We start from the raw sequence: 13,559 nt of genomic DNA, 5'->3' as shown, positions 1-13,559 counted from the left end.
AATTCAAGAGGGCCTGGGATAGGCACGTGGGATCTCTTCGAAAGAGGAAGAGATAATGGTTACTGTGGATGGGCAGACTGGATGGGCCATTTGGTCTTAATCTGCCATCATGTTTCCATGTTTTTTCATTGATGTTCTTTGAAAAAATTTAAATATAGAAACTGTAAATAAAATTTAGAGCTTTTTGATTGAATAAACAATGGACTTTGGATTTTAATGAAGGTTTGTTATAGCTCCAGCACTCTTTCATTGTGACCGATGGTCCTTCCCATTATTCTGTAGATATCAACAAATGCTTATATTAATTTATACAATAAGTAAACTACTTGGCAGCCATTTTTACTGGCTGATCAGCGTTTTGGGACACTGCTTGAACAGGTCCCACTGATCGTCTGTCATAGGGGAAATTTCTTTTCTAACGAGCTACCAAGTGACCTGTGGCACATATGTTCCCTGTGAAGTCTACCCCAAGGAAAGTATGAGCCAGTTTACATCCTGCTCTTTCATATACATAACTTTCCCAGTTTAACGTACATGCATACATAATACCACCTGTGGTGGTAAACTATGTCCGAGTTACTCACAGCTGGGGGCTGAACTGACCCCAGACATTCAATGCTGGGGCATGTACGGCTCCTAGCACTATCTGCGTCAGTGCTCATCCAGAGGTTAACTGGCACAAGCTGATATTTAGACTGGTGTCCAGTTAACTTTAGCACATACATTTAGGACAAGGGCCTGATTCTCAAAACACACGTCCCAATTGCAGGCACTGGTAGATGTCCTACCGCCATCTGGCAGCCAATCAGGACACACGATTTTTTACAAAAGTGTCCAAGGCAGGATGCCTACATTGTAGGACTCTGTAGCGGAGATGAGTGCCCGTGCTTAAGCACGCCCAAGGTAGGGAATGGGCATGGTTTTGCCCGTAAATGACCTTGGGCGGGCCTAAGCGTCAGTACGTGTATCCGTAGACATAAGAACATAAGCAATGCCTCTGCTGGGTCAGACCAGAGGTCCATCATGCCCAGCAGTCCGCTCACGCGGCGGCCCATCAGGTCCAGGACCTGTATAGTAATCCTCTATCCATACCCTTCTATCCCCTTTTCCTTCAGAAAATCATCCAATCCCTTCTTGAACCCCAAAACCGTACTCTATCCTATCACACCCTCTAGAAGCACATTCCAGGTGTCCACCACCCTTTGGGTAAAGAAGAACTTCCTAGCATTGGTTCTGAATCTGTCCCCTCTTAATTTTTCCGAATGCCTCTCATTCTTGTAGTTGTCAAAAGTTTGAAGAATCTGTCCCTCTCTACTCTCTCTATGCCCTTCATGATCTTGTAGGTCTCTATCATATCCCCTCTAAGTCTCTGCTTCTCCAGGGAAAAGAGCCCCAGTTTCTCCAATCTTTCAGCGTTTGAAAGGTTTTCCATACCTTTTATCAAACGTGTCGCTCTCCTCTGAACCCTCTTGAGTATCGCCATATCCTTCTTTAGGTACAGCGACCAATATTGGACGCAGCACTCCAGATGCGGGCGCACCATCGCCCGATACAACGGCAGGATAACTTCTTTCGTTCTGGTTGCAATACCCTTCTTGATTATACCTAGCATTCTATTCGCTCTCTTAGCGGCCGCTGCGCACTGTGTCGACGGCTTCATTGTCTTGTCCACTATTACCCCTTTCTTGGGTACTCTCACTCAAAGACAGCCCTCCCATTGTGTAGCTGTACCTTGGGTTTCTGTTTCCTAGGGGCAAGACTTTACTTTTCTCTCCGCAAGTGTAGGCTTGCAAAATTCTAGCCTACATTTAAGGGGTCTGTCCAGGAGTGTAGACACGATTCTGAATAGAATGCCGATGCGTGATTGACATATGATTGGCGGCCGCTTCTTAGGCATCCACCGATATAGGCATCCTATACAGAATCAGAACCCAAGTGCATAACAAACACTGGCCAATAAAGTCACAAGCAGAATTCATTCTGAGCATCAGTTGTTCCAAACGTATGCAGAGCTGCTAAAACTAGAATTAGCAACAAAGGTGAGCTAATTTGCAGCTTCGTTCGACCGAGGACAGTGCGATTCAGCTGGCTTGTCTGACTTATATACAGTGATGTGCTGGTGTGCAAAGATACATCTTGTCCTTGTTAGAACGAAACATCTTCTACAACTTGTTAGATCTTGTTAGAATGAAAATTCGAATCCTTCTTTCATGAAAGATCTCTTTAAAACCAGAAAGGAAATGTAGATGTAGCTCTAGCCTCTGGGTCTCAACGCCAGTGAGTCATGGAATATGTCCATTAGCAGTGAAATAGATCAAGATTGTACCATCAAAATGCTCCAAGCCCTTGCAATGTACATGCCTAGTGGTTAGAGCAACAGCCTCAGCACCCTGAGGTTGTAGGTTCAAATCCCACACTGCTCCTTGTGACCCTGGACAAGTCACTTAATCTAGATAGAGTGTGAGCCCACCAGGACAGATAGGGAAAATGCTTGAGATAAGTTTGATAGGCAGCATATAAATAAAACGTAGTATTATAACATACCTTTGTCCAACGATGGTTTGCTTCCTTCAGCCCACTTTCGATTTTCCACTTTCCTTCCGGGTCTAGTGTGGCATTTCCAATCGCTATTTCTCCCGTTTTGTTCAATCGCTTCAACAACCCTTTCCTTGGCGGCAGCTCTTCCACTCTCAACTGAAAAACAAATATTTCAAATAAATGCATTGCAATTGCCATTTTTCTGCCTCTCTGCAGGTCTTAGGTACAGCATTCGAGTACTCTTGATTTTTTTTTTTTTTTTAAATAAATCTTTATTGATTTTCCATTACTAACAAAAAGTGCAAGATAATATTCATATTCGTAACAATAAAAAATAAGCACTTAAATACAAACAGTAGCAATGCAATAATATAAGCCCACATACACAATTACCTCAAGGAATCACATTAAAGATATAACCCTCCCCTCCTCCCCCCCTGGATGTGTTTGAATTATACCAACAAAAATAGGAATAAAAGAACTATAACAAATGTACAAAAGATGTCAATGGACCCCAAACTAAGTTAAATATCTTAGAATGCCCTAGTATGTCGGCATCCATTTTCTCATACTTAAAGCTTAAACATAAGCTCACTCACCAAAAAGAAAAATTATGTCGATCACAATTTTTCCAATTACGAGTTATCATCTATAAGGCTATCCCAGTCATAATCAGAAAAAGCTGGCATTTATAGCGGTCCATTCAGGGAGGATAAGGCTATAGCGGAAAGACTGAATGAATTCTTTGCTTCGGTCTTTATGGAAGAAGATGTAAGAGATCTACCTGAACCGGAAATGGTTTTCAAGGGTGATGATGCGGAGGAACTGAAAGAAATCTCGGTGAATCTGGAAGATGTACTGAGTCAAATCAACAAGTTAAAAAGGGATAAATCGCCTGGACCGGATGGTATACATCTCGGGGTACTAAAAGAACTCAAACATGAAATTGCTGACCTGCTGTTAGTGATCTGTAACCTGTTGCTAAAATCATCTGTAGTACTTGAAGATTGGAGGGTGGCCAATGTTACGCCAATTTTTTAAAAAGGGTTCCAGGGGAGATCCGGGAAATTACAGGTAAGCCTGACTTCAGTTCCAGGCAAAATAGTGGAAAGAATTATAAAAAATAAAATTGTGGAACACGTAGACAAACATGATTTAATGAGATGGAGTCAGCATGGGTTCAGGGGTGTCAGGGTGGGGTGTTGGGGGATCAATGGGGCCCAGCAGCAGGAGGAAGTGGGCATCCCTCCTGCCGATCGCAGATGTGGGATGTTGGGGGATCAAAGGGGCCTTGTGGCAGGAGGGATTGAGCATCCCTTCTGATGATTGTGGATGTGGGGGATTGAGGGGTGTTAGGCAGGACAGAGTGGGCATCCCTCTTGCCGATCACAGATGTTGGAGGGGGGTGTTGCGGGGTCCTCTTCTGCAGCTAACTCAGCTGATCATGGCAAGGGTATTTTCCTTTGATCAGCTAAGCCGGCAGGACTCCCTGAAACCACAGTTTCGGAGAGTCCTGCATGCTCAGCTGATAGAAAGGGATCCCTCGGCAAAGATAGGCAGCTAAACCACCTATTTTTGCAATCAGACACAATTCTCTACATGGGCACTGGTTAGAGAATTGTGGGGTTTGTACCTTTATTCTGATCAATTTTATTGAAATGTATGTCCTGGCTTTATTGAGATTTTAATCGAAAAATGTACGTACGTATTGTTTTTCTCATGCTGTGAGCCGCTTAGAACCTCCCTGGTATGGCGGCATATAAAAAAGTTATTATTATTATTCTTTAAGATAGACACGATTCTACATAGGATGCCGGTGCACAATTCTCAGCCACTTCTTAGGCAGCCGCTGAGACCGGCGCCAATACAGAATCAGGCCCTTAAGAGTGTTCCATGATATGCCAACAAAATATGTATCTAGGACGTTACCAATTTATATACTACACTCTGGCCAGATCTTTTCTTCTCCAGTTTGCACGTTCCTGTCTGTACTCTTTATTTGATGATCTGGTGGTGGAATGGAGCTCCTCTCCTCTTACTCCGAGATCTATCAATGACCTCCTGGGATTCTGTAAAGCTGTGAAAACCTACTTATTCTAAATGAATACATTAATGTATAGAAGAGAAATTGATAGGCTGGAACTGCTCTGGATTTTATTCTATTGGCGTCATTCTTTCTTCTGTGTTATTTTTATGAACGCTATTTTGTAGCCTGTTCTGGGCGCTGTCAGGAGAATGGGCTAAATAATCTAATATAATAAAACGGTAAGCCGCGCATATGCACTTCCTACGTGTGCACCGCTTTTCCGTGAGCTGTAGCGGCCCATAGGAAGTGCGCATGCGCGGCTTACGGTTCTGTTTTTCGGTCTGGCCTGCTCCCTGCTGAATTGCATTTTTTAGTTGAAAGACGCAGCGGTGGCTCCTCTCATGATCCCCGCCTGCGTCGGACTTCCGACGCAGGTGGGGATCATGAGAGGAGCCACCGCCGCGTCTTTCAACTAAAAAAAAAAAAAATACGGCAAGGCGAGCAGGCCAGACCAGACCAAAGCTCAAGACCGCGGGAAGGGAAGGGGGGCCGACAAAGAAGAGGACTCCAGCCGCGAGGAGCCGAACGGAGCAGCCGGATCGCAGCAGGCCAGAACGCGGGGGAGGGGCCGAACGGAGTAGGCAAGATCGCGGTAAGAGAAGGGAAGGGGTGGGGGAAATGCTGCAACTGCTGCACAGGGACCTGGAGGGGAAGACAAATACCTCTGCTGCTGCTGCACAGGGAAGTTGGGGGGGGGGGAGAGGTAAATGCTGTTGCAGGGAAGTGGGGTGGAAATACTACTGCACAGGGAAATGGAGGGAAAGAATGACAGACAGACAGCAGGAGAGAGGACAGACAGAAAGGAAGAAAGACACAGGGGCAGGGAGAGGGACAGAAAGACAGACAGATAAAGGGAGTCATGGAGAGAGAGAGAGACATCGGGAGAGAGAGAGAGACAGAAAGAAAGAAAGACAGACAGACAGACATATATTCTAGCACTCGTTAATGTAACGGGCTTAAAGACTAGTGGAATGAATAAAATAATAAAACCTCCCAGGAGACCCCCCCAAGACCCTCAGAATTTAGTAATTTAAATTTGGCAACCCTATTTTATAAACAAAACTCAGTTGCATGTAAGCACAGATAACAATATATCTTTGATTAAGAAACTACAATAAAAAGTGTGTAAGCTATCGCATCCCATCCAAAAATAAATTAGATCTCATTCTTAAAAATACTAACAGTGAGAAATGATCATAAGCAGCAGACTGAAAAAATGAGAAAACGCATTACATGATTGTATTAATTCAAAGACTTAACTATACAAAGCTACTAAAGCTTCCATCTCATAACGCACATCCCCATCTGTAAACAAACCATTTTTAATAATGACAGATTAAGCTGCCGCTAAAAACAGCTGGAGCTATAATACGTAGCACGTTGTTTCGGCACTGGGAATTGACAGTTCAAAAAAACAAAAACAAAAACCAAATATGTGGAATGTTTAAAATTAATACTTAACTATAGCGCAATCAGAAGATAAGATACTTAATCAAAATTCCACCGCTCTCATTCTAAAGCTCGCCGGAAAAGAATGCCAAGCATGCCCAAAGATTTTTTTAAGGCCACGCGGACATTAGATGCAGGAAAAAAATGTCATTTTGAAAACTCTCTATAAATAAGCATTAAAAAAAAAAACACTAAATAGCCCCAAATCCCTCCATCAAAGTGCAAATCATGTAAGCCAAAATGATTACATCTACTAAAACACACCAATTTAAATATTTCATAAACTTTGAATCTCATTAAGCAAATGCAAACAATAGAACATAAGAACATAAGATTTGCCACTGCTGGGTCAGACAAGTGGTCCTCGGGCCTAACAGTCCGCTCCTGCGGCGGCCCTTAGGTCAAAGACCAGTGCCCTATTTGAGACTAGCATTATCTGCGTCCATGTTAATGTATAATGTTGGTTAAGTTTATAATTACACATATGAACTGGGACAGACTGAAGGTCCATCAATCCCAATATCCCATTTCCAACAGTGGCCAACCCAGGTCCCAAGTACCTGGCAGAAACCCAAAGAGTAGCAACATTCCAGAGCTGAGCTTGTGATGTCACAATGCCTCATTCCACCAATGCCTAAGAGCCAACCTCAGCAGTGATGTCACAATGGCTTGACTGTCCTATACTGGACTCAAATGAGTTACCAGACTGGGACAGACCCAAGGTCCATCAATCCCAATATCCCATTTCCAACAGTGGCCTACCCAGATCCCAAATACCTGGCAGAAACCCAAAGAGCAGCAACATTCCAGAGCTTAGCTTGTGATGTCATAATGCCTCATTCCACCAATGCCTAAGAGCCAACCTCAGCGGTGATGTCACAATGGCTTCACTGGCCTATACTTGGCTCACATAAGAACAGCCATGCTGGGAGAGACTGAAGGTCCATCATGCCCAGTATCCTGTTTCCAACAGTGACTAAGCCAGGTCACAAGTACTTAGCTAGATCCCAAAGACTAAAACAGATTTTATGCTGCTTATCCTCAAAATAAGCATTGCATTTTCTTAAGTCCATCTTAATAATGGCTTATAACTTTTTTTCTTTAGGAAAATATCCAAGCCTTTTTTAAACTCTGCTAAGCTAACTGCTTTCACCACATTATTTGGCAGCAACTTTGAGTTTAATTACACGTTGAGTGAAGAAATATTTTCTCCAGTTTGTTTCAAATCTATTACTTAGCATCTTCATTGCATGCCTCCTAGTACTTTTGGAAAGAGTGAACAAGCGATTCACATCTACCCTTTCCACTCCACTCAGTACTTTATCATATCACCCCTGAGCTGTCTCTTCTCCAAGCTAAAGAGCCTTAGCCGCAAGACATATTTAGGCAAACCGAGATAAATAGAATTACAATAGTGAAGTAATGGGGTTATCAACAGCATAACAGTGCAAAAATTATCTCCAGAAAGATATGCATTCAACCACCGCACAGCTTGAAAAACACACCAGAAATGACATTCTTAATCTGGGCATTGAGTCAAACAGATACCGACACTGATCACGTCCTGGAACAACCTCATCTTTAAGAGAAATTTCAGTTGGAGACGACACTACTTTCTTACCACGCCCAATATAAGGTACCTGAGTCTTGGCGACATTTTCTAATTCCGTTATATCTTTTTTGAGATGTGGCGACCAGAATTGCACACAGTATTCGAGGTGTGGTCTATGCACATGGCCTAAGCAAGGGCACCATGGTGTAAGCATCTCAATGCCAGCTCAGGCTGGCATTGTATATCTTGGTGCACGGATGTTGCTTTAGAATTAGCTCACAGCTTCGTGGCATCTACGTTGTGGTGCCCAGTTATGGAATTTCTCCCTAAGTGATTTGTCCAAGGTCACAAGGAGCAACTGTTGTCAACAGTGAGATGGCAAATCTGCTTCCTACGCCTTAGAAGGATATTTTGATCTGGAATCAATATGAAGAATAGAGCAGCCATTCTAAACGTCTACCCAGCCACCACCATCTCCGAGTAATACATCACGGGCGAGATGATTCGGCAGAAAGAATCTAATTGTCTGCTGCAGAGAAACTGAGTAATTAATTTTCAATGACATGATGTGGTTGTATCATGTGCCATAAAACGCAATGTGAAATCCTAGGAATTAAAGAGAGCATAACGGATAGCCCTGGATTTAATACAAGGCTGTAATTCACTCCTGGGCACTGTCATTGTCGTAGATTTTGAGGGGCAGAGTCTCAGCACCCGTCATGGCTGGTATCAGAAACCCTCAGGGGACGTTTATGCCCATAACACTGCATGTCCATACTCAGAAAGCATCGACATGGCCCTGGGATTTGGGGTTTTTTTTCAGGTAAATAAGGTAATCCATCCTTATTTGGCTGACAAATTTATTTGTTCGTTCATTTTTATAGCCCATCCTCCCAAGAGCCCAGAACGGAACAAAAAAAATAAATAAAACTAAAAGTAAAAATTAGGTACTTGAAAATTCCCTATCTGTCCCGAAGGCTCAAAAAATTAATATTTATTTATTTATTCACCCTCCCCCCCCCCCCCACACACACACACACAAAACTGTGAAAGCAGATTTTAGCCCAGGCTGGCACACTGAATCTTTTGCGCTGCTCCCAATGCTCATAGGAGCAACGCAGGTCATCCAGCATGCCAGCTGGCACTAAAAACCATATTTGCGGTCTTGTAAAAGGTGTGTGTGTGTGTGTGTTGGGGGGGGGGGTTATTTAGTTCTATGTCCCGTCTTCCCCAAAGAGCTCACAACGGGTTACAGTTCAGCATTCACAGTGTTACAATATAACGTTACAGTTTACATTCAAAGGGTTACAATGTATATCGCATGGGGTTAGAGCAGTGTTCTTCAACCACCGGTCCATGGACCAGTGCCGGTCCACAGAAATTTCCTGCCGGTCCACAGAGCCAGCACGTGCATCAGGCCCAAAACACTGTTCTTCAAACGCTGGTCCACGGTGCGATCGATGCGGCGTTATCTTCGAGCCAGCTCACTCTTCCTAACTGATTCAGTGCACAAAGCCACGGGCAGCGGCTCCTACGGGCATCATGCGCCTGAACCGAAAGCCTTCTCTCTGTCGTTGCAATATCAGAGGGAAGGCTTCCAGATGAGGCAAGGGACGTGCAAAGTGCAATTAGTACTATTATGGGGATGGGGTCTGGGGTGGAGATTGGGTAGAGATGGGCAGGGTCTGGCCCACGATTTAGCCCAGTGTTCTTCAACTGCCGGTCCACGGACCGATGCCAGTTCACAGAATAATTCTTTTATTTCTGCCTTTTTTTGTGGCCCGCTGCAAAGCTCCTGAACCGCCCTTTTTCACAGCCCACCATATCACGCCGGAAAGTCTGCCAATTCGTCAGTGTTGTCTGTGGCTCTCCCTCCTGCCTTCCGTCCACCACGGTCCACCCGGACGGAATCAGGAAGTTGCACGTCATTGGAGACAGACGAGGCAGGCGAAAAGAAGGAGGGGGAGCTACATACACAACTGCCGAATCACTGAGGCCGGCAGACTCCTCGGCATGGCGGCGACATCAGACCGGCGCTGGAGGGAAAGACACCGGGCTGTGAGGAAAGAGGGACTGGTGCTGGAGGGAAAGGCATCCTGGACTGTGAAGAGAGCGAGATGAAGGGAGAGAGGTTGGACCTGGGGTAGTGTGGAGAAAGAAGGAAAAAGATAATTGAAGAAGGGAGAAATGGGAAGAGAAAGGGAGAAATGGTTGACCTGGGGGGAGGGAGGGAGAGAGGCAGGCAGGCAGGGGGAGAGATGGGATGAGGGGGAGTTGGGAAGAGAAAGGGAGAGAAGAAGTTGGATCTGGAGATGGAAAATTGATAGGTAGCTGACAATTTAAAAAGAAGGAGAAGGATGAGAAAGAGGGCGCAATTTGAGTGGACAGAGGTTGAAAAGAAAAAAGGAGAAAGAATGAAAGGGAAAAATCAATATGTTGGAGACAGGGACTGGAGCAAGAGAGAAGAGGAGGGAAAAATGGACAGCAGACACTGGAAAGAGAATTAGAAGATAGACAAAATCAGAAAGAGAAACCGGGACTAAAAGCGAAATGACCAGACAACAAAGCATCCCTATACTTCTACTAAGACTAATCCCCTCCTTTGCTGGCGCACAGAAGTCTTGCGAGCGCTGGAGCAGCCGCTGGCGCTGGGGCCTATGTTACGCGTCAGCAAAGGGGGTATCTTAATTAAAATATCCAGCCCGCGACTTAGCCTGTGTTTTAGATTTCGGCCCCTTATATGATTTGAGTTTGACACCCCTGGGTTAGAGTTTTACAGTGAAGGAGTGAGGATTGAGAAATCTATCTACTAGCACAACCTTATCACTTATGTTCTACAGGGAATAATTTGGCGACCGTGATGTCCCGTGTACGGGCATTGTTTATACCTGGATGGTCTAAATCTACGAGCATTGATTGGCTTAGCCGTATTCTATAGCAGATTCCGCAGGGACAGATACGGAGGAAGAGGGGAAAACAGCTTGACGTTGAGTAAGCTGGGCTAGGCAAAGAGGTAGGATTTTGGAGTTTTCTTGAAGTTCTCTATGGGAATTATAATAGCAGAACCCTCAGAAATGTGCCTTCTGTGTCTGAGGCCCTGGCTCCTACGTAAAACTCAAGTTATAAAGAGGAATAAGTCGATAATCTCACTAGCAAAGCCTAAAAAAATGTAGAGAGCATAACCAGAAAACAGCCAAAGCACATACTCAAATATAAGGCGAGATTTGGGGGCCATAGAAATGGCCCCAAAATGGGGGTCTCTTATATTTAAGTCAGTGCCCACCCGCCCCTCCTCCCGGACTTGTTACAGGCCTCTTCCGTCCTGCTGTATGACCTGGTGGGCCGGGACAGGAGGGATCCCTCCCGTCTCCTGTCCCGTATCTCTAGTTGAAGTTCTGCTCCTTGTGACCCCATTAGCTCTCCCTCTGACATCACTTCCTGTGTGCGGCACCCGGAAGTGACATCAGCGGGAGAGCCGACGGGGGGGGGTCGCGAAGAGCACGTTTTGACTGCCGCGAACAACAACTTCAACTGGGGGAAGGGAAAGGGGGGAACGTGTGGAGGGGAGGAATGGGAAGAGGTGGGGGGAGTGGAGGAGGGGTGCCTGTGCCTTCACCAATATAGCCCCCCTCGCCCCCCCCCCCTTAATATTCCACTGCTTAGGTATATGGGTTTGAGGACTAAAGGCTCCTTTTACAAAGTGCGTTAGGGCCTTAAAGTGCGGAATAGCGCACGTTAAAATGCCGCACACGCTAGCAGGCGGTAGTTTTTCGGCTAGCGCACACTAAAAACGCTAGCGTACCTTTGTAAAAGGAGCCCTAAGTTTGCCTCTGAACTTAACGAGACATGAATCTTTATTTACTATGAGGTCAGAGGGTTCATCCTTGTCCGACTGTGTTTTATGAAGGTCTCACTCTCACATTACCACCCAGGCCTAAACGAAATGCACAGCTTATCTGAACAGCAGCAAAACATTGCTATCTGGATAAGAGCAAAGCCTCTCCCCTCCCCCCCCCCCCCCCCCGTTCCTTAACTATACTTATAAAGTCTTGCCCTATAGATGGATTTTCACCCCAGTGCAATCTGTGTAGGAACCCAAAACACCACAGATAGGTAAGCTCTGTGGCCTTGATTCACCAAATGGACCAGTTTTACGATCGTTCCCCGACCCGATTCACTAAACTGCTGCCCGATCAATCTCCTACCCGTTCCGATCCTCCCATGCAAAATAGCCAAGCGATTGATTCACTAACAATTTGAATCGGGTTTTACGACTGACAAACCCGACTGCTGCAGACCTGTCGGTAACTGTGCTACCGACAGGTCTGCCTGTCTTTTTTATTCATTTTTTCTCCATAGAACAGATATTTTGCTTATTACACACGCAAAATATCTGCCCCATAAAAAAAATGAATAAAAGACAAGCAGAGACCTGTGAAAACACCCCCCATGACCCACAAATGGCAGGAGGCCCCCCTCCTCCCCCCCCGCATGCCTACGGCTGGCCGAACACCCTTGCTCACCCACCGAACAACCTCTCTCCCGCGGACCCACCGAACATCTAACCTGCGCTTAAAAATATGGCAGGAGGGATGCCTACTCCCTCCTGCCAGCGGATGCCCCCTCCCACTCACAGTACCTTAAAAAGTTGGAAGCAGGAGGAGTGCTCTTCCGGCCTCCTGCACGGCAATGACTGCCTTAGGCCATACCCCTGCATCATCTGATGCACAGGGAGGGGCCTATGGCTCTGATTGGCTCAGGCACCTCAGGCTCCTCCCTTGGGAGGGGCCTGAGGTGTCTGAGCCAATCAGGGACTTCCTTAGGGAAGCGTCTAAGGAAGTCCCTGATTGGCCATTTCAGACTCCGTTCCTCAAGACTCAGAATTACAGATAAGGATGGGACATGAAAATTCAGAATGGGACGCCCTCATTCTTGTGATTTGAACAGAAAATTAACCAACTGATACCTTAACTTTCTCCAGAGAATCTTTCAGCTGTTGCTCATTCCCAGGCTCCAACGGAAGACTTACGATGCTCTCTGCTTCTTCCAACCAGAAGATAAACTCATTTAAATCTTCTTGCAATTCCAATAATGTAATCTTTTCTTCCTCCAACCTGTGGGAACATCAGAGATAGAATAGCATTACTTAAACTCCTCACAGTTTGACAACCATATGGTGATACTTTTAAGACCATTGATGTATTCCAAACTATATGATAACATGAATGTAGCATGTGAGAGAGCTGGCACAACTTGGTAAACAAGATAAATGTGGCAGCCGTAGAGAATGACAGGGGAGCCAAATTTGTCCCTGTCCCCGTGAGATTTCAATATCTCCGTCCCGTCTCTGTGAGTTCGGATTCTGTCCCATTCCTACAAGCTCTGCCTTAAGCGTTAACCACGCAAACCTCGAACGCTTATGATTTTAAAGTGTTTCGAGGCTTGTGCGGATGAGGAGAAAGTTTGCAGGAAAGGCGCAGGGATGGGATGGGGACAGAGAAATCCCACAGAGATGGGTAAAAATGTGTCCTTGTGTCATTCTCTAGCAGGGAATGCTACACACAAAGAAAGGGGATTCTAAGTACACAACAAGCCACATATCACCCAATAAAGACCCTGTCAATGTGTCAGCTCTAAGCCTGCCTCAGGGGTTTTTCTCTTTTTCCTTGTCCCAATTTTTAATTGAACTGTTTTCAGCAATTTACGGAAGCAGATCTTGTCTTCCTTCTCTATTTAAACTTTCTAAAAGGAAAAAGAGAAATTGTATGCTTACTCAAAAGACCCCTGAGGCAGGCTAAGAGCCGAAACACTGACAGTGTCATCTGGAATAAATAAATATATGTTCCAGCTCTTCAAGCATCTACACTCTTTATTGGGTGTTAGCAGGGAATGCTGACATAGAGACGTCAGGCTGGAGCAGAACTCCCTTACCAT

At 45.2% G+C, this 13,559-nt stretch overlaps 1 protein-coding gene across 12 annotated transcripts in view; it reads right to left on the bottom strand.

Annotated features, from left to right (window-relative positions):
* Window positions 1-13,559, bottom strand: part of DMD (dystrophin) — a 2,510,493-nt gene that overhangs the window by 702,053 nt on the left and 1,794,881 nt on the right. For all 12 annotated transcript variants that reach the window (XM_033949686.1, XM_033949693.1, XM_033949692.1 and 9 more), the window contains 2 exons: window positions 12,592-12,739; window positions 2,545-2,694 (listed from right to left, as the gene is read on the bottom strand). In XM_033949686.1, coding sequence (XP_033805577.1) covers window positions 2,545-2,694; window positions 12,592-12,739 — 298 coding nt within the window. The remainder of the gene's footprint in view (window positions 1-2,544; window positions 2,695-12,591; window positions 12,740-13,559) is intronic.

Source organism: Geotrypetes seraphini, chromosome 6 (assembly GCF_902459505.1).
Source record: "Geotrypetes seraphini chromosome 6, aGeoSer1.1, whole genome shotgun sequence".
NCBI classification, from domain to species: domain Eukaryota; kingdom Metazoa; phylum Chordata; class Amphibia; order Gymnophiona; family Dermophiidae; genus Geotrypetes; species Geotrypetes seraphini.
This window is presented reverse-complemented; position numbering and strand designations above follow the sequence as displayed.